Source organism: Tursiops truncatus, chromosome 7, assembly GCF_011762595.2.
Source record: "Tursiops truncatus isolate mTurTru1 chromosome 7, mTurTru1.mat.Y, whole genome shotgun sequence".
NCBI lineage: Eukaryota > Metazoa > Chordata > Mammalia > Artiodactyla > Delphinidae > Tursiops > Tursiops truncatus.
The window spans coordinates 37,912,663-37,935,090 of record NC_047040.1 but is presented as its reverse complement, the minus strand read 5'-3'; the positions used below and the strand labels follow the sequence as shown (position 1 = coordinate 37,935,090).

At 41.0% G+C, this 22,428-nt stretch overlaps 1 protein-coding gene across 9 annotated transcripts in view; it reads right to left on the bottom strand.

Annotated features, from left to right (window-relative positions):
* The window catches only part of ANKRD44 (ankyrin repeat domain 44), a 317,342-nt gene that overhangs the window by 139,879 nt on the left and 155,035 nt on the right, over nucleotides 1-22,428 (bottom strand). For all 9 annotated transcript variants that reach the window (XM_073807446.1, XM_019939220.3, XM_033859922.2 and 6 more), the window contains exons 3-4: nucleotides 18,526-18,604; nucleotides 1,375-1,445 (exon numbers count right to left, since the gene is read on the bottom strand). In XM_073807446.1, coding sequence (XP_073663547.1) covers nucleotides 1,375-1,445; nucleotides 18,526-18,604 — 150 coding nt within the window. The remainder of the gene's footprint in view (nucleotides 1-1,374; nucleotides 1,446-18,525; nucleotides 18,605-22,428) is intronic.

Here is a 22,428-nt window from a genome sequence, read left to right as displayed (position 1 = left end):
TTATGAAAGGAAAAATCTCATTGGTAAAGGCAAACATAAACTAAAGGTAGTAGATCAACCACTTATAAAGCTAGTAGAAAGGCTAAAAGACAAAAGTAGCAAAATCATCTATATCCACAATAAGTAGTTAAGGGATACACAAAACAAAAAGATGTAAAATATGATATCAAAAACATTAAATATAGCAGGGGGAGTAAAAATTCCGAGTTGTTAGAATATGTTTGAAATTAAGAGATCATCAACATATACATATATGGTAACCACAAACCAAAAACCTACAACAGATACACGTAGAAAAATAGAAAAGAATCTAAACATAACACTCAACAAAGTCATCAAATCACAATGAAAGACAGCAAAAGAAGAAAAAAAACAAAAAAGAACTACAAAAACAACCAGAAAACAATTAATGAAATGGCATTAAGTACATACCTATCAATAATTACTTTAAATGTAAATGGACAAAATGTTCCAATTAAAAGACATATTTGCCATCCTCACCCAAATTTCCAGCATTCAAAATAAATTCTTTCTTGAACACCTACAATGTACCAGGCTTGGGTTACATCAGGAAACAAAACAAAATCCCTGCCATCATGGTGCTTACATTCCAGTGACATGTTTGCCAAACTCAGCATGTTCAAACAGAAATGATTAACTTCCCCAACCCTTGCTCCTTTGCCTCTGCCTTCCATTGGGTTACCAATGGTAATGGTGTTACCATTCACCCAATGGCTTCTTTTCCATCTCACCCTCACAAGTTCCAAATCCTGTCAGGTTCACAACTTATCTCTGCTGTCAACACTCCCCGCTGCTCAGAGGACACCCAGCCCTCTGCTGTTGGACCCGGCCTCTACTATCAGACTTATCTTCTACTACACCCTGTGTTCCAGCTACATCCAACTGAACCCACCATTCAATCACTTCCATGACCCTTGTCCTACAGCATGTTTCTCCTCCTGCCTCAGCCCTCTCTCCTTTTCCTGGCCTGGTAAGTCCCTATCATCCTCTAAGGACTAGCTCAATTGACATGTCTTCTTGGAAGACTTCATCTATTCAAGAAGACAGTTATTTGCTTCCTCCTCCAATTCAGTTATGATACTGTACAGATCTGCTTACCTGTTTGCACCCCCTTCAGACTGAGAACTCACTGAAGTCAAGGATCACACCGTCCATCTTGGACCACCCCAGTCAGCCCCTAGCACCATGCCTGGCACACAGGAGGTGCTTAAACAAACAGCTGTTCAATTTGGTAACCCTCTTGCATTAGAAGTAAAAGCCTCTTGCTCACCAGTGAGGATCCCTAATTCAGCAGAAAGCATTTTTCTCTTTCTAGGAACTGGAGTTGCTAGATTAAATAAGATAATCACTCACTTCACTTCTGGAGGCAACAGCCCGGTGCAGAGGGGTCAGCCACATGTTGTCCTTGGCATTCACACGAGCTCCTGGAACCAAACAGCACAGGTTAGAAGCATAATGCAATTCTGCTGATGTGAAGTCTGATGCTATATCTTGTGCTCTCGTTTGCCGGGTACAACCAACACATTTTGTTTTGTTTTTTCCTTTCTGTTAGTCATGTGCTTTCTAGCCACCAAACAAGGAGAAGACATTGAATGCAGTAGAAGGAGCAAGGTCAGGAGCTGAGGATGTCACAAGAATCAGGCCAAGACCAGATGAGAAATAACAGTGTCTCACTGGGTAGGAGATACAGTTGTAAGAAAGCTGAGATTCTCCAGAACTATAGAAATGTAGGTTCTGAAGAATGAAGAACTTTTCAGGGGTGTGTATGCGTGTGTGTGTGTGTGTGTGTGTGTGTGTGTGTGTGTGTGTGTGTTCGTGTTCCTGAATGTTATATTCCTGAATATAAAATATAGAATCATATACATTATTTTATTTTTAGTCATTAAGCATATTTATCTCACAGGGCACACAACATCCTTCTTGGAAAACTGTTAGCGATGAGCAGCCTTCCAACAAGTGTATATTAGAGGCCAGTGAAGTTGAGTTCTGATGAGATTTGATCTGGGCTAAAGGGATTAGCAGAAATCCGTTTTATCCAAGAATCCCAATTATTTCTCTGGAACTAGCAAAATACTTTGGTAGGAAGAAGCCAGGTTCCATGGAGCTTTTGGACAGACCCAACATGAAGCCTATGTAGGCTGCTCACGGCTCGCTCATACTATGGGGTGGGCATACAGGCTGACACAAGAGCCAGAGCCCGGTCATACTCAGGGAGGTGCCCGTGCTCAGCTCCCCGGGAGCCACATCACAATCACGGAGCAGAAGCTCCACAGGAACACATTCCCGGAAAGTAGAGTATGCCCTCCGCCCATGACACCTGTACAGTTCTCCATGCGTACACGTCCACCAAGCTACAACTGAACCACTACAACACCCAATATGAGCTTCCTTTTTTTGGAATCTGGATTTTGATCGGTCTTCTGGTCAGAGATGGAAAGTTTTATAAAAGGACTGCAAAAGGAGAGGAGGAGAAAATATCTATGATATCTTTGCAGATGTAATGAGAGGAGCCTGTTTCAGCCTTAGGACAACAAGGAAGGAAGCTCAAAGAAACTAGAAAGTAAGGCAGAGGAGGGGAAGTGCAAAGGAGGTAGCTCTGAGACAAGGGCCGAGAAAGTGAGTCAAGTGTAAGCAGAGGCTGACCAGTCTCTGTGAGGCCAAGGCCAGCTGACAGCTAAAAAACAGGAACCGTGTTCAGAAAAGACAAAAAGGCAGCAGGAGACTTTCATGGATAAATGTGTGCTAGAAATTTAATTTAATCATAGAACTTACACTGTTTTTTCTCTTTAACTGAAGAAGAAATACCATCAACCATACTAGTGATAGAAAACAAGAACATAATAATCCCTAAAACAAAGAGAGAGAGAATGTCTCTTCTCCCCTCATTCTGATTTCATTAGTTGGAGGTGGGACCAGGCACAGGTATTTTTAAAAAACTCCCCAGGACCCACGGTTATTGTAATAGGCTATTAAGATTGAGAGCCACCGGTAAATTGTTGCTTAGTTTATCAAGCTTAAAATTAGTTGAATCCTAATTCTACTAACTTCATCCAGGCAGCTTACCTGAAAAGGTTCAAGCCCCTTACATCAGTAAGAACCAAACAAAATCAGTTTGGTGGTGCTAAGACGCCAAGGCAGCAGACATCTCACTCCCCAGTAGCAGGATGTCCTGGGCTAAATGCTCTGGAGTGAAATGAATGAGGTCTGGGAAGGACAGTGGGATTCATGGTCAGAAGACCCAGATTTGATTCTGATTTCAGCACCTACTGGCCCAGCTACCAAAAGCCACTACTCCGTAAAATGAGGCTAACAACAACATAATAATAATACTTCTCTACCCACCTTATGAGGTGGTTGGGAGAATCAAGTGAATTTGAAGGTGCTTTGTAAATTGCAAAGCACTAGAAAAATATTAGCAGTTCTTATTTCCAAATCCCCTCTAATGTCACATTTACTTCTAAATCTATGACTCAGGTCTTCAAGGAAGTGAGAGGCATAGTCTTTGCCCAGGAAAGTAGGGGGAAGTCAAACATATAGATTTAAGAACGCAAAGAACCATCACCTAGAGATTGCACAAACAGGTATCTTTTGAAGATTAAGAGAGACTCAGATGCTAGAGAATGCCAGGGAGGAGGAAACCCAGATGTAATTGAGAGCAGAAAATATTGTGAATTTTAAAACAAAATTTTCCCTACCAAAAAACAAATTTTAGCTTTCCTCTCCTAAGTCTTAGTTCCAAGGGAGCACCAGATGATTGTTACAAAGCCTACCTTTCTGGTTTAGAAACAAACAATATTTATCCCTCAGGTCCTAGTATTTCTTCTTCCAACATTCAGCTGTTCAACCCTTCTAAAATTACCCATCTTTTTGTCAGGCCTTTACCCGGGTCATAAATATGTCTATTTTACTACATTGTGCTTATACCTGCATATCAGAAGACGGACCTTTTATTCTCTCTCATAACTCAAATGTATATTTGTTACTTAATCCTAGGCTGTTTCTTTGACACGTCACAATCATCACCCAGATTTCACGAAGACCTGGATTCAAGCCTCATTCCCTACCGGTAGAGATGGTTGTATCAGGGTGTCCCTTCAGATTCCCTGTCCACGTTTAAGGGACTTCCGTGTCACGAAGTCAAATCAGTCATCTGAGATGAAGAACATCTGGCCATGAGTTCCCTCTGTTTCTGGGTTTGAATTTTCACCTGGCTGTCTGCATGATGTTCTTATCAACACTTTAGTACGTTTGTAGGAAGGAATGCTACATGGGACAGATTGATACCCACTATGGGTAGCCTATCAGTTCTGCCTCAGAGCCTCTAAATCAATGCTGCCCAATGGAAATATAATGTGAACCAAGTAACTGAAAATTTTCTAGTAACCACACTAAAAAGGGTATAAAAACCAAGTAAACTAACTTCAGTAATATATTTTACTTACTTAACTCAATATATCCAAAATATTATCATGTAATTGAATTTTTTAATTATTGAGATAATTTGCATTCTTTTTTTTCATGCTAAAGCTTCAAAATCCCATGTGTATTTCACACTCACAACACATCTCCATTCAATCAGGCCACACTTCAAGTGTTCAACAGCCACAGCTGGAGTGTGGCTACCATACTGAACAGCGCAGCTCTAAATGCTGGGTGGCAGAGCCCAGGCTTGGCTACTCGTTTGCTTGAGTAGCTCTCTTCAGTTCTAAGGCGCTATGATTCTACCATTAGAGCTGTGAAACTGCTAAGAGCCGTGTTAAGAATGGCTAACATGATCTGAACGCTGACTCTCTATACTAACGTACGTGTAATCCATTTAATAGGGAGATACTCTTATTATGCCAGTTTTATAGATGAGGGAACCAAGGCCATGAGAAATAACATGCTCCAGGTCCCCAGCTAGGAAATGGTAGATTTGAACCCAGGTAGTCTGACTTCAAAGCCAAGCTCTAGGGCAGTGTGCCTCACTTCAAAACTAGCAACATTCACACAGCATTCAACTAACACTGATTGCATTTCCCTTCCATTTTCCCCATCTTTATCTCTGGTTCTTCGAGTCACTCTTCTCTCCCTCTTTCTCCACTTTCATGTATATATTTTTCATATATATGTATATATTCCCCCTTGATTTCATTCCTCCTTTCTCATATTTTTCCTTCTAGTTCCAAACACCGGTTATAATAATATGGAACAGAAATATATATTTTGTTATTCATGGTCTTTCACAGAGTAAATATTGTGTATAAACTTAAAAAGCTAATGCAAGAAGAAGAAACCCAAATGGTAAGACACATGTGAAAAGATACTTCTCAAAATTCATCAGGGAGAAGCCAACGAAAGCAACATTAACAAAGCATAGTGCACACATCAAACTGGGGAAAATTTTAAAGTGTGAAATGCCAAGAGTTAGCAAGGATATGGAGCAACAGGGAAACATAGCTACAGATGGTGAGAGTGTGAATTGGTACAACCCCCTTTGGAAACAGGGTGATGCTACCTAATAAAACTGATGATGTGTGTGCCCTACCACCCAGCAATTCCACCCAATCATATACCCTAGAGAAACTCTCATACATGTACAAGAATATTCACTGAAGCATGTTTGTAACAGCAAGATATTGGGATCCCAAACGGTGATCAAGAGGAAAATGGAAAAATACACTGTGGTATATTTGTACAATGGAATGCTACACTGTCATGGAAAGGAACAGACTGAAGTTACATATATAAACATATGCACTTCAAAAACACAACATTGAAAGAACAAATGAAGTTGCAGATTAATACCAACGGCTTAATACCAGTTACATAAAGTTTTTAAATTTACAAAAACAAAGCAATATGTTGTTTATAGATGCACAGATTGAAAAAAAAGTAATAAATATGGCTAAAGAAAACAACTACCAATTCTGGCTAGTGGTTGCCTCTAGGGAGGGAGGGTGTGAAAGGATAAGGAAAGGATACAATGGGCTTCAACTGTGTCTTCAATGCTTTACTTCCTTTTCAAAAAGATATAATGCAAGTATAGAAAAATCTTAAGATTTCTTAAAGCTTATATACATGGGTATTAATTACATTATTCTCCATACTTTTCTATATATTTGAAATATTTTCTAATAAAATACTTTTTTTTTTTTTTTAGATGTTGGGGGTAGGAGTTTTAGTAATTTATTTATTTATTTTTGCTGTGTTGGGTCTTCGTTTCAGTGCGAGGGCTTTCTCTAGTTGTGGCAAGCGGGGGCCACTCTTTATCGCGGTGCGCGGGCCTCTCACTATCGCGGCCTCTCTTGTTGCAGAGCACAAGCTCCGGACGCGCAGGCTCAGCGGCCATGGCTCACGGGCCTAGTTGCTCTGCGGCATGTGGGGTCTTCCCAGACCAGGGCTCGAACCCGTGTCCCCTGCATTAGCAGGCAGATTCTCAACCACTGCGCCACCAGAGAAGCCCTAAAATACTTTTAAAAAAGCTAGTACACTTAAAGTTTTATGTCTCTTAATGAAAATGGTTCAGGGGGGATTAAGTTGCTTTTTCTTACACTACTGTTTTCTTGGTTAGTCGCCCTTCTTGTTAGAAAAATGACACTTTCATACAAAATGGCCCATTCGTAGTCTCTTCCAGGACTTTCCTAAGGCTCACCCAAGGTGAGTAAGGAAAGACGAGTAAGAGCTGCTGTTGGATTTGCAGATGACCTCATTTGTACAGTCCATTTTGATAAGAAAATTTCAAGTTAACAACGTGTTATTTGCTGTCTAATTGTCATTTTTTTCTCATGCTGTCCTCTCTCCACAATCACTATCGCTGATCTCCCCAGCTGTTGAACAGAGGCAAGTCAGCACATGCAGGAAAGGCAGGACCTCAGAAATTTGTGCCTCTTGGGATGAAGATGGAGGAGTAGAAGGATGTACACTCACTCCCTCTTGTGAGAGCACTGGAATCACAACTAACTGCTGAACAATCATAGACAGAAGACACTGGAACTCACCAAAAAAGATACCCCACATCCAAAGACAAAGGAGAAGCCGCAATGACACAACAGGAAAGGTGCAATCACAATAAAATCAAATCCCATAACTGCTGGGTGGGTGACTCACAAACTGGAGAACAATTATACCATAGAAGTCCACCCACTACAGTGAGGGTTCTGAACCCCATGTCAGGCTTCCCAACCTGGCGACCCGGCAACAGGAGGAGGAATTCCCAGAGAATCAGACTTTGAAGGCTAGCAGGATTTGACTGCAGGACTTCGACAGGACTGGAGGAAACAGAGACTCTACTTTTGAAGGGCACACACAAAGCATCGGGACCCAGGGGAAGGAGCAGTGACCCCATAGGAGACTGAACCAGACCTACCTGCTAGTGTTGGAGGGTCTCCTACAGAGGCAGCGGGCAGCTGTGGCTCACTGCAGGGACAAGGACACCAACTGCACAAGTTCTGGGAAGCACTCCTTGGTGTGAGCCCTCCCGGAGTCGGCCATTAGCCCCACCAAAGAGCCTGTGGCCTCCAGTGCTGGGTTGCCTCAGGCCAAACAACCAACAGGGAGGGAACTCAGCCCCACCCATCAGCAGACAAGTGGATTAAAGTTTTACTGAGCTCGCCCACCAGAGCAACACCCAGCTCTACCAACCACCAGTCCCTCCCATCAGGAAGCTTGCAAAAGTCTCTTAGATAGCCTCATCCACTAGAGGGCAGACAGCAGAAGCAAGAAGAACTACAATTCTGCAGCCTGTGGAACGAAAACCACATTCACAGAAAGAGAGACAAAATGAAAAGGCAGAGGACTATGTACCAGATGAAGGAACAAGATAAAACCCCAGGAAAAAAACTAAATGAAGTGGAGAGAGGCAACCTTCCAGAAAAAGAATTCGGAATAATGACAGTGAAGATGATCCAGGACCTTGGAAAAAGAATGGAGGCAAAAATTGAAAAGATGCAAGAAATGTTTAACAAAGACCTAAAAGATTAAAGAACAAACACCTAGAAGAATTAAAGAACAAACAAACAGAGATGAACAATACAATAACTGAAATGAAAAATACACTAGAAGGAATCAATAGCAGAATAACTGAGGCAGAAGAACGGATAAGTGACCTGGAAGACAGAATGGTGGAATTCACTGCCGCAGAACAGAATAAAGAAAAAAGAAATGAAGACAGCCTAAGAGACCTCTGGGACAACATTAAATGCACCAACATCTGCATTATAGGGGTCCCAGCAGGAGAAGAGAGAGAGAGAGAAAGGACCCGAGAAAATATTTGAAGGGATTATAGTTGAAAACTTCCCTCACACGGGAAAGGAAATAGCCACCCAAGTCCATGAAGTGCAGAGAGTCCCATACAGGATAAACCCAAGGAGAAACATGCCAAGACACACAGTGATCAAACTGACAAAATTTAAAGACAAAGAAAAAGTATTAAAAGCAACAAGGGAAAAATGACAAATAACATACAAGGGAACTCCCATAAGGTTAACAGCTGATTTCTCAGCAGAAACTCTACAAGCCAGAAAGGAGTGGCACGATATATTTAAAGTGATGAAAGGGAAAAAACTACAACCAAGATTACTCTACACAGCAAGGATCTCATTCAGATTCGAGGGAGAAATCAAAAGCTTTACAGACAACCAAAAGCTAAGAGAATTCAGCACCAGCTCTACAACAAATGCTAAAGGAACTTCTGTAAGTGGGAAACACAAGAGAAGAAAAGAACCTATAAAAAACAAACCCAAAACAATTAAGAAAATGGTCATAGGAACATACATATCGATAATTACCTTAAATGTGAATGGATTAAATGCTCCAACCAGAAGACACAGGCTCACTGGATGGATACAAAAACAAGACCCATCTATATGCTGTCTACAAGGGACCCACTTCAGACCTAGGGACACATACAGACTGAAAGTGACGGGATAGAAAAAGATATTTCATGCAAGTGGAAGTCAAAAGAAAGCTGGAGTAGCAATACTCATATTAGATAAAATAGACTTTAAAATAAGAATGTTCTAAGGGACAAGGAAGGACACTACATAATGATCAAGGGACCAACCCAAGAAGAAGATATAACGATTATAAATATATATACACCCAACATAGGAGCACCTCAATACATAAGGCAAATGCTAACAGCTATAAAAGAGGAAGTCGACAGTAACACAATAATAATGGCGGACTTTAACACCTCACTTACACCAACAGACAGATCATCCAGACAGAAAATTAATAAGGAAACACAAGCTTTAAGTGACACAACAGACCAGACAGATTTAATTGATATTTATAGGACATTTCATGCAGAAACCGCACATTACACTTTCTTCTCAAGTGCACATGGAACATACTCCAGGACAGATCACATCTTGGGTCACAAATCAAGCCTTGATAAATTTAAGAAAATTGAAATCATATCAAGCATCTTTTCTGACCACAGTGCTATGAGATTAGAAATAAATTTCAGGGAAAAAAACATAAAAAACACAAACACATGGAGGCTAAACAATACGTAACTAAATAACCAAAAGATCACTGAAGAAATCAAAGAGGAAATCAAAAAATAACTAGAGACAAAAGACAACGAAAACACAATAATCCAAAACCTAAGGTATGCAGCAAAAGCAGTTCTAAGCGGGAAGTTTAGAGCAATATAATCCTACCTCAAGAAACAAGAAACACTTCAAATAGACAATCTAACCTTACACCTAAAGGAACTAGAGAAAGAAGAACAAACAAAACCCAAAGTTAGTAGAAGGAAAGAAATCATAAAGATTAGAGCAGAAATAAATAAAATAGAAACAAAGAAAATAATAAAAAGATCAACAAAACTAGAAGGTGGTTCTTTGAGAAGGTAAACCAAATTGATAAACCTTTAGTCAGACTCATCAAGAAAAAGAGGGAGAGGACTCAAATCAATAAAATTAGAAAAGAAAAGTTACAATGGACACTGCAGAAATACAAAGCATCATGACAGACTACTACAAGCAACTCTATGCCAATAAAATGGAAAACCTGGAAGAAATGGACAAATGCTTAGAAAGGTATAACCTTCCAAGACTGAACCAGGAAGGAACAGAAAATATGAACAGACCAATCACAAGTAATGAAATTGAAACTGTGATTAAAAATCTTCCAACAGGGCTTCCCTGGTGGCGCAGTGGTTGAGAGTCCACCTGCTGATGTAGGGGACATGGGTTTGCGCCCCGGTGCGGGAAGGTCCCACATGCCGCGGAGCGGCTAGGCCCGTGAGCCATGGCCGCTGAGCCTGCATGTCTGGAGCCTGTGCTCTGCAACGGGAGAAGCCACAACAGTGAGAGGCCCGCATGCCACAAAAAAAAAAAAAAAAAAATGGGCAGAAGACCTAAATAGCCATTTCTCCAAAGAAGACATACAGATGGCCAAGAAGCACATGAAAAGCTGCTCAACATCACTAATTATTAGAGTAATGCAAATCAAAACTGCAATGAGGTATCACCTCACACCGATTAGAATGGGCATCATCAGAAAATCTACAAACAACAAATGCTAGAGAGGGTGTGGAGAAAAGGGAACCCTCTTGCACTGTTGGTGGGAATGTAAATTGATATAGCCACTATGGAGAACAGTATGGGGGTTCCTTAAAAAACTAAAAATAGAATTACTATATGACCCAGCAATCCCACTACTGGGCATATACCCAGAGAAAACCATAATTCAAAAAGACACATGCACCCCAATGTTCATTGCAGCACTATTTACAATAGCCAGGTCATGGAAGCAATCTAAATGCCCATCGACAGATGAATGGATAAAGAAGTTGTGGTACATATATACAATGGAATATTACTCAGCCATAAAAAGGCACAAAACTGGGTCATTTGTAGAGACGTAGATGGACCTAGAGACTGTCATACAGAGTGAAGTAACTCAGAAAGAGAAAAACAAATATTGTATATTAACACATATATGTGGAATCTAGAAAAATGGTACAGATGAACTGGTTTGCAAGGCAGAAACAAAGACACAGATGTAGAGAACAAACATATGGACACCAAGGGGGGAAAGTGGGGGCGGGGGGTGGTGGTGGGATGAACTGGGAGATTGGGATTGACATGTATAGACTAATATGTATAAAATAGATATAATCTAATAAGAACCTGCTGTATAAAAAAAAATTAAAAAAAAAAAAGTTTGTGCCTACCCAAAGGTGCGAGGGCTCTAGAATCTTAGCGCATCTTTTGCTGTCTTTCCACATGTCATTTTATCACCACATTTTGAATCTAAGCATCTCATCTCAGTAGCTCCCTCACTAGCCAAACCGCCAGCATACTGACAAGGGCAGAGGACATGTGTGTAGTACATGCCTGACCTGTGTCTACCTGCTTTTGCCACTGCAAGTTCAAATCTTACCTTCCCAGCTGCACGGCACAGGGAGATCAGCTCGGTGCTTTGTGACCATCTAGAGGGGTGGGATAGGGACGTTGGGAGGGAGGCGCAAGAGGGAGGCGATATGGGGATATACGTATGCATATAGCTGATTCACTTTGTTATACAGCAGAAACTAACACAACACTGTAAAGCAATTATACTCCAATAAAGATGTTAAACAAAAAACCCCAAAAATCTTACCTTCCATCCTCCTCTCTTTATCCTCCCTCCCTCTGTCTCCCCCTCCTCTCTTCTCCCTCCTCCCTCTCTCTCTCATATACACAACCTATTTTTGTCTTTGTATGTGTGTATTAGAACGCTCTGTTGTAAGGAAATAACTTTAGGTAAATGTTAAGACTAATCTTTAAGGATGATTTAAGAAAGGTTAGTCATAAAAGTAAAATACTAGAAACAACTTTGGCATTAGACAAAGGGTTGGAATTACCATACAGCCACATGATGTAGCTGCGATGCTTTGTAAGAATGCTTAATAACGTGGACAGATGTTCACAAACTATGGTTGTGCACAAAAAGCAAGTACTAAAACATTATGAATGAATGAACCCATTTTTGTAAAAACATTAAACATTCTAGAAGGATGTACCACAAAAGCCCTGAGATCACTTCCTGGCACATGGTAAACACTGTATACTTGCTTGCTAACTATTATCGAAGTAGAGTCAGGGAACTAAGGGATAGAGACCGGGGTATCTACCATTGACACAGTTCTGAGTCGAGCTCAGACCTTAGTTAACAGCTGCCACATGAAGGATGCTTTCTGGTTAAAATAGAGATCCAGCAATGTCTCCTCAACTGAACTGGCTTGAACCAGAGCTATGAAAATGTGCCTATCACCATGAATAGCAGCAGACCTATTTTACTTCATGTTTTGATCATATGAGTAATACATGAGTGCATTCTTCTTTTCAAAGATAGATTGTTGGGCTTCCCTGGTAGCACAGTGGTTGAGAGTCCGCCTGCCGATGCAGGGGACACGGGTTCGTGCCCCGGTCCGGGAGGGTCCCACATGCCGCAGAGCGGCTGGACCCATGAGCCATGGCCGCTGAGCCTGTGCGTCCGGAGCCTGTGCTCCGCAACGGGAGAGGGCACAGCAGTGAGAGGCCCGCGTACTGGAAAAAAAAAAAAAAAAAAGATAGAAAGATTTAGGTAACGTTCCCTTGAGAATCATCCCCAGTGCTGGACTCTCTTCACTCCCTGGAGAAAACTACTACTCTGTTAGGTTGGTGAGCTTCTGGTTTCTTTTATGTCTTCATATACAAATACGTGTACCCATAGAAAATCAGAGAATTAAGCTGAGTGGCCAATACAATAGTCTTCTTGTTTTTTAAAATATTACACAATTTTAAAAAATTTATAGCAGTATTTCATAAGTATGCTTTTACATTAATGTGTCATATTGTAATAACACTGAATTTCCTTGTTTCATTCAATAATACATTTTTCATATCTGTTTATGTCGAAATTTAGAGAATGAGTCCATTCTATTTGCCACATGTACTCCAACATATAAATATACATTTTTTAAGACATCGTCTCTATTGATGGGTATTTCAATTGTTTCCAGTATTTCACTAGTCAAACAATGCTGCTATGAACATCCAGAAAATGACACCTTACGCAAATGTGCAAGTATTTGTCTAGGATAGATAATTAGAAGCGGACTTTCTGTGTCAACAGTCATGCACACTTTTGGTTTTCATAGTCTGAACCCTCCAAAGTGTATCAGTGTACACACTCACAGTGTATGATTGCTTAATTTCCCCACATTCTCATCAACACTTGATATTATCAGTTATTTAAAATATTGCAGGACTTCCCTGGTGACGCAGCGGTTAAGAATCCGCCTGCCAGTGCAGGGGACACGGGTTCGAGCCCTGGTCCAGGAGGATCCCACATGCCATGGAGCAACTAAGCCCGTGTATCACAACTACTGAGCCTACGCTCTAGAGGCTGAGTGCCACAACTACTGAAGCCTGCGCACCTAGAGCTCTTGTGCTCTGCAACAAGAGAAGCCACCGCAATGAGAAGCCCACGCACCACAACGAAGAGTAGCCCCGACTCACTGCAACTAGAGAAAGCCCGCACACAGCAATGAAGACCCAAGGCAGCCAAAAATAAAGAAATAAAATAAAATAGTGCAAATCTGATTGGAGAAAAATGGTCTCACATTTTTGTGTTTCCTGTTTAACAGTGAGGTTGGGCATCTTCTAATATGTTTGTTTACTGGTCATTTATAATTCATTCTCTGAGAACCATTTATTTATATTCTTTGCCTATTTCTCCTATTTTTCTACTATGTTTTTCTTATAATTTATATGTATACAATCATATTATATTGTTATTATTTTTTTAATTTTATTTTATTAATTTTTATATAGCAGGTTCTTATTACTTATCCATTTTATACATATTAGCGTATATATGTCAATCCCCATCTCCCGATTCATCCCTCCACCTTGACGCTGAGCTCGCTGCGCAGCATACAGCAACACACGCCCCGTGTGTAACAAACACCAGCACTGTGTTCATGCAGCTTTGGGGTCACTTGAGGAATGGAAAGATAATTAGAAATCTAGGAAGTAGATTCTTTCAGTCACTATTTAAGTCCTCCATTCCTCTACTAATCCTCCTCCAAAAGGCTGAAGAGGCAGCTGCCAAGGAAACCTCTCCCAGAACAACAAAATTATTAGGACAAAAGCAGAGTTCTCTGAATGGGGACGCAGTATTTCATCAGTGTCATCCCGTGAGACCGGCTTCCTCATCCTCTTCCTCCGTCTGTCTGAGAGTCTTGTTTACGTGTCAGAGGGAGACATCAGATGGTTTTGAGTTGAATATTTATAACTGATTTTTCTAAAGGAAGCTTCATGTTATTTACCTGCCTGTCGGGCACCATTGTGCACTGAAGGACACAGAGTCTGCATGTCTCATGATTTAAAGGCAAATGCTTTTTCCCCAAGGACATTTTAAAGCTTATCATTTTTTTTTAAAGCACTAGGCTATGCTGTTCTGCAGAAACAAAGACACAACTAAAAGTTATCAGGCATAAACTCTAATTACAAATTAAGTATCTTTTTTTTTAATCTTATCCCTATTAACACTTGATTTTATTTTCATAGATATCAGGAGTAAAAAGAACTCTGGGCATCTTTTCCAGAGGCAATATTTCTGTTCTCTTAGCCCTGTCATCTAGGAAGAAGTTGAATAAAGAAAAAAGGTAGACCAAATGACTAAAACTCTTACAGGCCAGAGAGAACAACTGACTCTTAAGGAGGGTTTAGCCAATGTTTCGCTTTTAATTATAGAAATAAATATGGGGACTTCCCTGGTGGCGCAGTGGTTAAGAATCCACCTGCCAATGCAGGGGACACAGGTTTGAGCCCTGGTCCAGGAAGATCCCACATGCCGCGGAGCAACTAAGCCTGTGCGCCTCAACTACTGAGGTCGCATGCCACAGCTACCGAAGACCACGCACCTGGAGCCCATGCTCTGCAACAAAGAGAAGCCACCACAATGAGAAGCCCGCACACCACAAAGAAGAGTAGCCCCGCTCACCACAACTAGAGAAAGCCCACGCACAGCAACGAAGACCCAACACAGCCAAAAAAATAAACAAATTAATTTAAAAGAAAAAGAAATATGAAAGAAAGATCATATGAAGTATGATTATAATACAGTGAGATCAGCTTGTTTATGATTTTTTTTTTTAAACAAACAGACCAAATCTTATTACAGCCCAGGAGCACTGTCCTTCAAAACAATGACCTTGGAACAGTGTATGATAATTCCATGTATGTAGCATTGTCCAAAGCATTTTAAAAACTCCCCTTGGGCTTCCCTGGTGGCGCAGTGGTTGAGAGTCCACCTGCCGATGCAGGGGACACGGGTTCGTGCCCTGGTCCAGGAAGATCCCACATGCCGCAGAGCGGCTAGGCCCATAAGCCATGGCCGCTGAGCCAGCATGTCCGGAGCCTGTGCTCCGCAACGAGAGAGGCCACGACAGTGAGAGGCCCACATAACGCAAAAAAAAAAAAAAAAAAAAAAAAAAACTCCCCTTGGAGCTGCCTTTGGAACCAGTTTATATATCCATCAGCAAATGGCCCATTACTTTATAATTGCACTACATTGGAGGCCAAAATCAGCATTGACTCATTTAATCACCCCTCTTTCTCTAGACCAAAAAAAAAAAAATCAAATCCAACCTCAAAGGATGAATATTTGTTATGCATGAGATAATCAAAAGAATGACCTGCTACCAGCTCTGAAGGCAATTTGCATTGGGAATAGTAATCACATTTTGAACAATCACAGGAAATAATTTTACAGGAATACCACTTGTTTGGTGGCCTATGTTCTAATAAATTTACTATTTTTAATTAGTAAATTAAAAACACCCTCACAAACACTCCCATTTTAGAGGGTGGGTACTTCTGGTTTTCTTCCTTCAGCCCAGAACTCCCTAACCCTTGCGTGTCTCCAGAGTTTCTCTACAGGGTCTCGTTACTGTGGCTGTTTCTCTGTGCGCTCTGTTTCCTATATCTCAAGCCTAGGCTCTTAACTCTCGGTCACTGATTGGTTCACATTGATCTCATTCATCCATCTCCAGGCAAATGATTTAGCAAGCTCTTGACCTTGTATTTGCCTTAATCCTGACTCGTCCAGTTCCAAAACAGAAGCTAGAAGCAGGTGGGGAAAACAAAGCCAGAATGTGGACTGACAGTTAGAAGAAGAGGAAATCTGCAAGGCCTGAAATTCCTCGCTGTCTGCTCAGAGGCGTTCAGGGTTCCATCTGCCTGGCTAACAGGAGATAATGTCAGTAGGAATTTAGCGGGCTTGGGTTACACTGTGCTCTGTAAGTTAATACAACAATGCAGAACACAGCTGTAATGGGCAATTCTGGCAAAGCCAAGTGATTTGTCCAACGTGGGAATTGTTAGCACCTCATTCATTATTAAATTGGAAAACAGTTTGGTTGGATTCCCTAAAGGGTCAGCTGCCAGATGTAAGCTCAGAGATGAAATCATTGCTCTTACAATGACATTTCTTTAGAATATATACATATTGAATAAAGGACCTTTTGGGGAAATTAAAACCATGAGAATTCCAAGAATTCGCCTAAGTTTCCACAGCTGAATAAGATTTCTAAAGAACTTTCCCAATGCTCTCCCATGCCCTTGGTCTTCCTAATTTGATGAGGGAAGAAGGAAAAATTCCATAGCATGTGCCACCCAAAATTATACTAGAGACATTAATAGCCAGTGATTCTTCCTAGATGACTGGGCTAAGAGAACAGGTGTACAGATCTAGATATACAGAACAGTTTCTCCTGGCTCTACTGAATAAGCCCCGTTTAAAAGAGGCTGGTGTATTCCATGCCTACGTGAAGGGGAGGTGAAATCAAGTTTCTTGATCACCAGGCCCCAGATGCCTGAAAAAAAAAAACAGATGGGTCCTTCATGCTGAAGAATTAAAACCTTCCCCTTCGAATGTGGAGAAACAAACCAAAAACCAAAAAACCAAAGCTGGGGATCTAAAACAAGGTTTTGAATTTGTACATTCATGAATCAAACATTCCTCTGAGACCCAGATCTGTCTCTTAATACAACATTTAGATGGTGAGTACAGCAGGTCGGGACCATTAGGTGTCATACCACAAAACTCTTTATTTTTCACCCTCACCAATTCTGCCTATAATTTTCCACGGGCCAAATTTCTACTGTTGGGGCGACCAGCCAGGTGTGCGCTGGCTGTTAGCCATAGACTGTGCCAGCCTCAAGCAGCACATGTTCTGCTTGGAACACAGCCCTGAAACATCTTTAGAATCATCAGAATGAAGGCCTGTTCTCAAGAGCACCAGAAGTACTACGTGGAATCTAACTTAAGTTCCACGAGATTGTCAAGAGCACGGGGCACAAACATTGTAAGGCACAAAATATTTGTTTCCTGGGAAAACCCACCTCAAGGACACAAACTCAACAAAAATAAGGGCAACGTGAGTCTTCTTTGTGTATCACAGCACAATGCTTGCTCCTTTTTCATAATGTTCTCCACATCTGCTCGAATTACCATGTCAGTTCCTACCTTTGCATAGATGACTTTAGAATTCTACAGTTTCCCTACTGCATACAAAGGTAAAACCTTATTATAGGCCTTTTGCATGGTCTGTGGGAAGAGGCATTGCCTCCAGATCCGAATCTCCCCAAACCAAAAGAAGGAGGAAGAAAGCCAGCTGGCCTGCATACAATCCACACTGAGACACGTGCACGTGCTCAGATTCATTCTGGGGATTTGTCTAGCAAATACTCAAGGGAGAAAGCACATACTGGTTTTGGAAACCTGTTTGGTGAGATGTACCAAGCATACAGGTTTCCAAAAATGAAAACACTGACATTTTAAAAATCTCATGAAATATTTAAAATACATCGAAAACTAAAGAGAATAATATCACAAAGACCAGTACACACACAAATCTCATTTAACATGTGTTGGCCATATTTACTCCAATTTTTAAAAAATAAAAAATTTTACAGAGTTATAGTCTCTTTCATACCCTCCCCTGAAGACATCTCTCACTCAGTTGTTCTCCTCAGAGGTAACCACTATCCAGAAATGGATATGTTTCCTTTCCTTCCATATTTTTATTATTTGATTATAGCATTACAGTCATGTATCCATAAGCAAGACATAGTATTGTTTTGTAATGCAATTTAAATACATGTAAATACACATACACATTTACATGTGTTCATGTAGACCTTAAGAAAACAGCTTTCTTGTTTGTTCTTTGTTTTTTTACAATGAAAAAAAATTAAAAGATATCCAAATGTACTGAATTCATTCACAATACTGGGCCTGGTTAGACAGTCAGGAATCAGACTCTCAAAGCAATATAAAAGTGTCACTAGAGAAGTCATTTTTCAATAAGAAGAAGGTCTTGCATTGTCCCTTGTCTACTGATAAACTCCATGATCAAATAAACTTCCACGAGCACAGTAAAGAAATTTTGTTTGGGTTCATTGTAGTAGTCAGTCCAGTAAATTGGTCATTTAAATTTTTATCTGCAGTTGACTTTTAAGTACAGCTGATATTTACCTGACAGAATCAGGAGTTCAATGATCTCTGCATCTCCCAGAAACGCAGCCACGTGAAGCGGGGTTCGCTTCTCAGAATCCTGAAACAATGGCAAAGATAAACAAGTCAGTGGCAGCCGGAGGTATCTTTTGTAGTTATAGTACGACATGTCACTCACTCTGAGATTAATGCTTGTGACAGAGAGTGAAGGCCAAACACCTACTCAGGTGAGTTCTGGTTACACATTTCTCTCAGCATCTCCCACAGTCACGTGTACGAAAGATCCCGATTTCTGTGTCTGTGTGTCGTATTTGCCTCCCTGCTCCTTTTATTGAAGCCCAGTTCAGGTCAAGGATGGACCATCATGCACTGGATGATGAAATTCAACTTATTTTTAAACCTTCAGTATGGTTAAAAAAAAAAAAATTCAAATCTTTCTACCTACCTTAACAGCATAGTTCAAAGCTTTCAATGATTTATTTTCTTTCTAAGAGAACCTAGTGGAATTGTTCACAAGGACATTTTCCATCAACTGTTGCCTAGACCACTGCCCATTCATGTAGTACTTATTGAATGCCTACTAGGTGCCAGAAGCCAGATTCTGGGGACAGGGAGGGTGACCACGACAGGCCCAGTCCCTGGCTTCATGAAACTCACAATCATGTGGGGAGGCCGACGATAGTCATGTAAGCCAATGACACATGAGATCCTTTCAGATGGTGATAAAGGCCATGACAAAATAAAAACAGGATAATGAGATCAAGTGACTGGGGAGATGGGAAAAAGAGTCCTTAGAGTGGTTGAGTAAGGCCTTTCAGAGGATGTTGACCTTGAAGCTGAGAGGTGAGGTAGATATTACTGTTTCATAGATGAGAAACTATGGCTCAGATAAATTAAGAAATGTCCTCAAGACCCCATAGGTATATAGCAGAGTCAAGATTAGACCTTCGCCTGTCAGATTCCAGCCTCAGTCCTCGGCAAGGCATTTAACATATTGTGCTGAGAGGCAGCATGCTAACAGGCAGGGGAAGAAATACTGCTTTCCCATTTGTAAACTGGAGATGATAGTCTCTCCCTAGAGAACTGATAAGAACATTCAAGATAACGTAAGTAAATAAGTCCTAGGCAGGCATGAGCCTTGGCGCATGCCCAGCAAGTGCTCCGTAGTAGCCATTATTGTCACAGCATAGATAGTTGGGCGATACTGTAACCCAGCAGAACCCTATGGGGCCTTCCCGGGACAGGACCCACATCCCTGTCCTCTACCTGTCTCTTGTTTGTAGAAAAACTTTAGCCTCCTAGGCCTTCCCTGAGTTCCAAAGAATAAATCTAATCAAAGAAGTGAGAAAGAAAGAAACAAAGAAAAGTAAGAGAAAATAATAATAGTTTAGCCATTAAACAAAGTCTAGGACCTTTAGTTCCTCCTCAAGTGCTATAGAAATATCCTGAGCCACATCCTTGAGTTGTTTTGCAGATACTGAAACCCCCACCAAGAGGAAGAAGTTAACTGCATGCTGACCACAAGCACGTACACCCCAGATAAGTTGGAACCAGAAGGTTGATGACGTTGATTCCCGATTACCTCACCACCAACCAATCAGAAGAATGTCCACAAGCTGGTCACACATCCCAAAACCGTCTCCCTCACCCTGACTTTAAAAACCTTTCCCCGAAAGCCACTGAGGAGTGCACGCATTTTCAGCATTAGCCACCCCTTGCTAAGGCAAGTACCCCTTGCTTGGTCTTGTGATAAACGCTGCACCTTCCTTCACTACAGCCCAGTATCAGTAGATGGTCTTTACTGCACGTAGGCGAGCAGACCCAAGTTTGGTTTGGTTACATCTTCCCTCTAAGACTGAGAACTCTCATAGAGTAAAGAACAGGTCTTACTCCCTTCTCTCCCCACAGTAGCAGCACAGTAGGTGCTCAACATAAACTGACCAAACTGAACTAGTCTATGTGTGTGGTCTCTTCCACAAACTTCCATCACCTGTCCCATAACAACAGTAACCAAAGCCTATATGCTATCTTAGAGGTTTCTCCTGAAACTAGCATGCATTTTAGTTTCGAGATTTGTGGATTCACTACTGATTTGAATCATCATTCCTATCGTCACTTGATTAGACAATATACCTAACAGTCTTTGTAGCCTAAGGATTCTGTTATTCTGTTTGCGGACAGTTCAGGCCCTCTGCTCTCAGTCTCTTTCAGACCATAGCTTGTAGGCATTTCATGCCTCGCTAATATCTAAAACAGATGGCAGGCAGGGAACATGACAAGAACTGATCTTCAGACCCGTCTATTTGTTAGGAGGTCTGGTAAATAGGTTTTATGAATGGATTAACTAACTTTTCAGTGGATCAAAAGAGGGGGTTTGAGTTGGCTGGGAATTTATGTTGTCTAGGTATGCTGCAGGCAATCACTACAGATAAGAGGAAATAGGGCAGTCATGTTAACTATTCCATATTAAATAATGGTATGCCTTGGAAAATTCAGTAAGATATACAACCATGGTTAACCCCCTTATTGCTGTATCATCCTTTCTTCATTGAAAATGAAGTTTCAATATTTAAAAACATGTTTGCTTCTTTGAGAATCAAGTGTATTAATTTGTGCAATGAACTATACAAATAACTGAGACCAGACTTTCACAAATGTCTTCTATTTCTAGATATTTCTACAAGCACTTTCCTTTTTAGCTTCATATTCCCTTTGAATCCTCATTATATCAACTGAAAAGTATCTCTTGGGTCTTAGGATAAAAGTTATATAATTATATGTTCTTTCGTGAATTGAACTGGTTCCAGAGTTTTGTTCAAAAATTAAACCTCACCTAAGTGATTTAAACAAGGACTAACCCCACGCAAATTATAACTTTAATTTGACCTGAAGCAAAGTCAATGCTCTGTTTGAGAACTTGGCCTCAAATAAAAGCCAAGAAAACACCAATATCCAAATCTGGTTGGTCCATCATTATACAACTGGCTTTGCTCATTCTGCGGCCCCTTTTATGACACGACTTGTCCAAACTGAAGTTTTTATATTATAAAATGGGTGTGTTACATGAGATCATATTGTAAAAACTCCTTGATTGTAAATCCCAGTGTTCCTGTTAATATGCATTTAAAGGTTTCCTGTAGCTTCCTGAACATCTATGCCAATTGACACTCTCCTTCAGTGACAAGCCATAGACAGGTAACTGCAGAGAAGATCTGTATTCAGGAAGTAGTTGTTTGGTTCGCTGAAGCAGCAGAATCATATAAATCATTTCATGTGCTATTAAGACCTTATCCAAAATAACAATGCATTACTACTACTGACCAACACCTGCTCTCTAGCAAGGAACCCGAGTGATGTACAGGATCATGAGTTGAGGGGTGAATAACAGAGCCACATTCACCACCATACCCAATAAGGTGAAACCAGCCAGGTTTCACCAACTGCAGTTCATCCTCTGCCTAAGTATAGGGCCACTCTACTTGCCATAAGCTAGACAAATGGAGTAGGAGATGCAATGGTAGAAGAAGGAGGGGGAAGGCTCCGGGGAAAACAGAATACTAGTAATAATACTAGTAAAAATAGGTCCTAGGCCAATGATGCCCCTATGGCATCTAAAAGAAGAAAGAAAACCTATCTGGTGCAGACGTAGAGAATGGACTTGAGGACACGGGGAGGGGGAAGGGTAAGCTGGGACGAAGTGAGAGAGTGGCATGGACATATATACACTACCAAATGTAAAATAGATCGCTAGTGGGAAGCAGCCACATAGCACAGGGAGATCAGCTCGGTGCTTTGTAACCGCCTGGAGGGGTGGGATAGGGAGGGTGGGAGGGAGACACAAAAGGGAGGGGATATGGGGATACATGTATATGCATAGCTGATTCACTTTGTTATAAAGCAGAACCATTGTAAAGCAATTATACT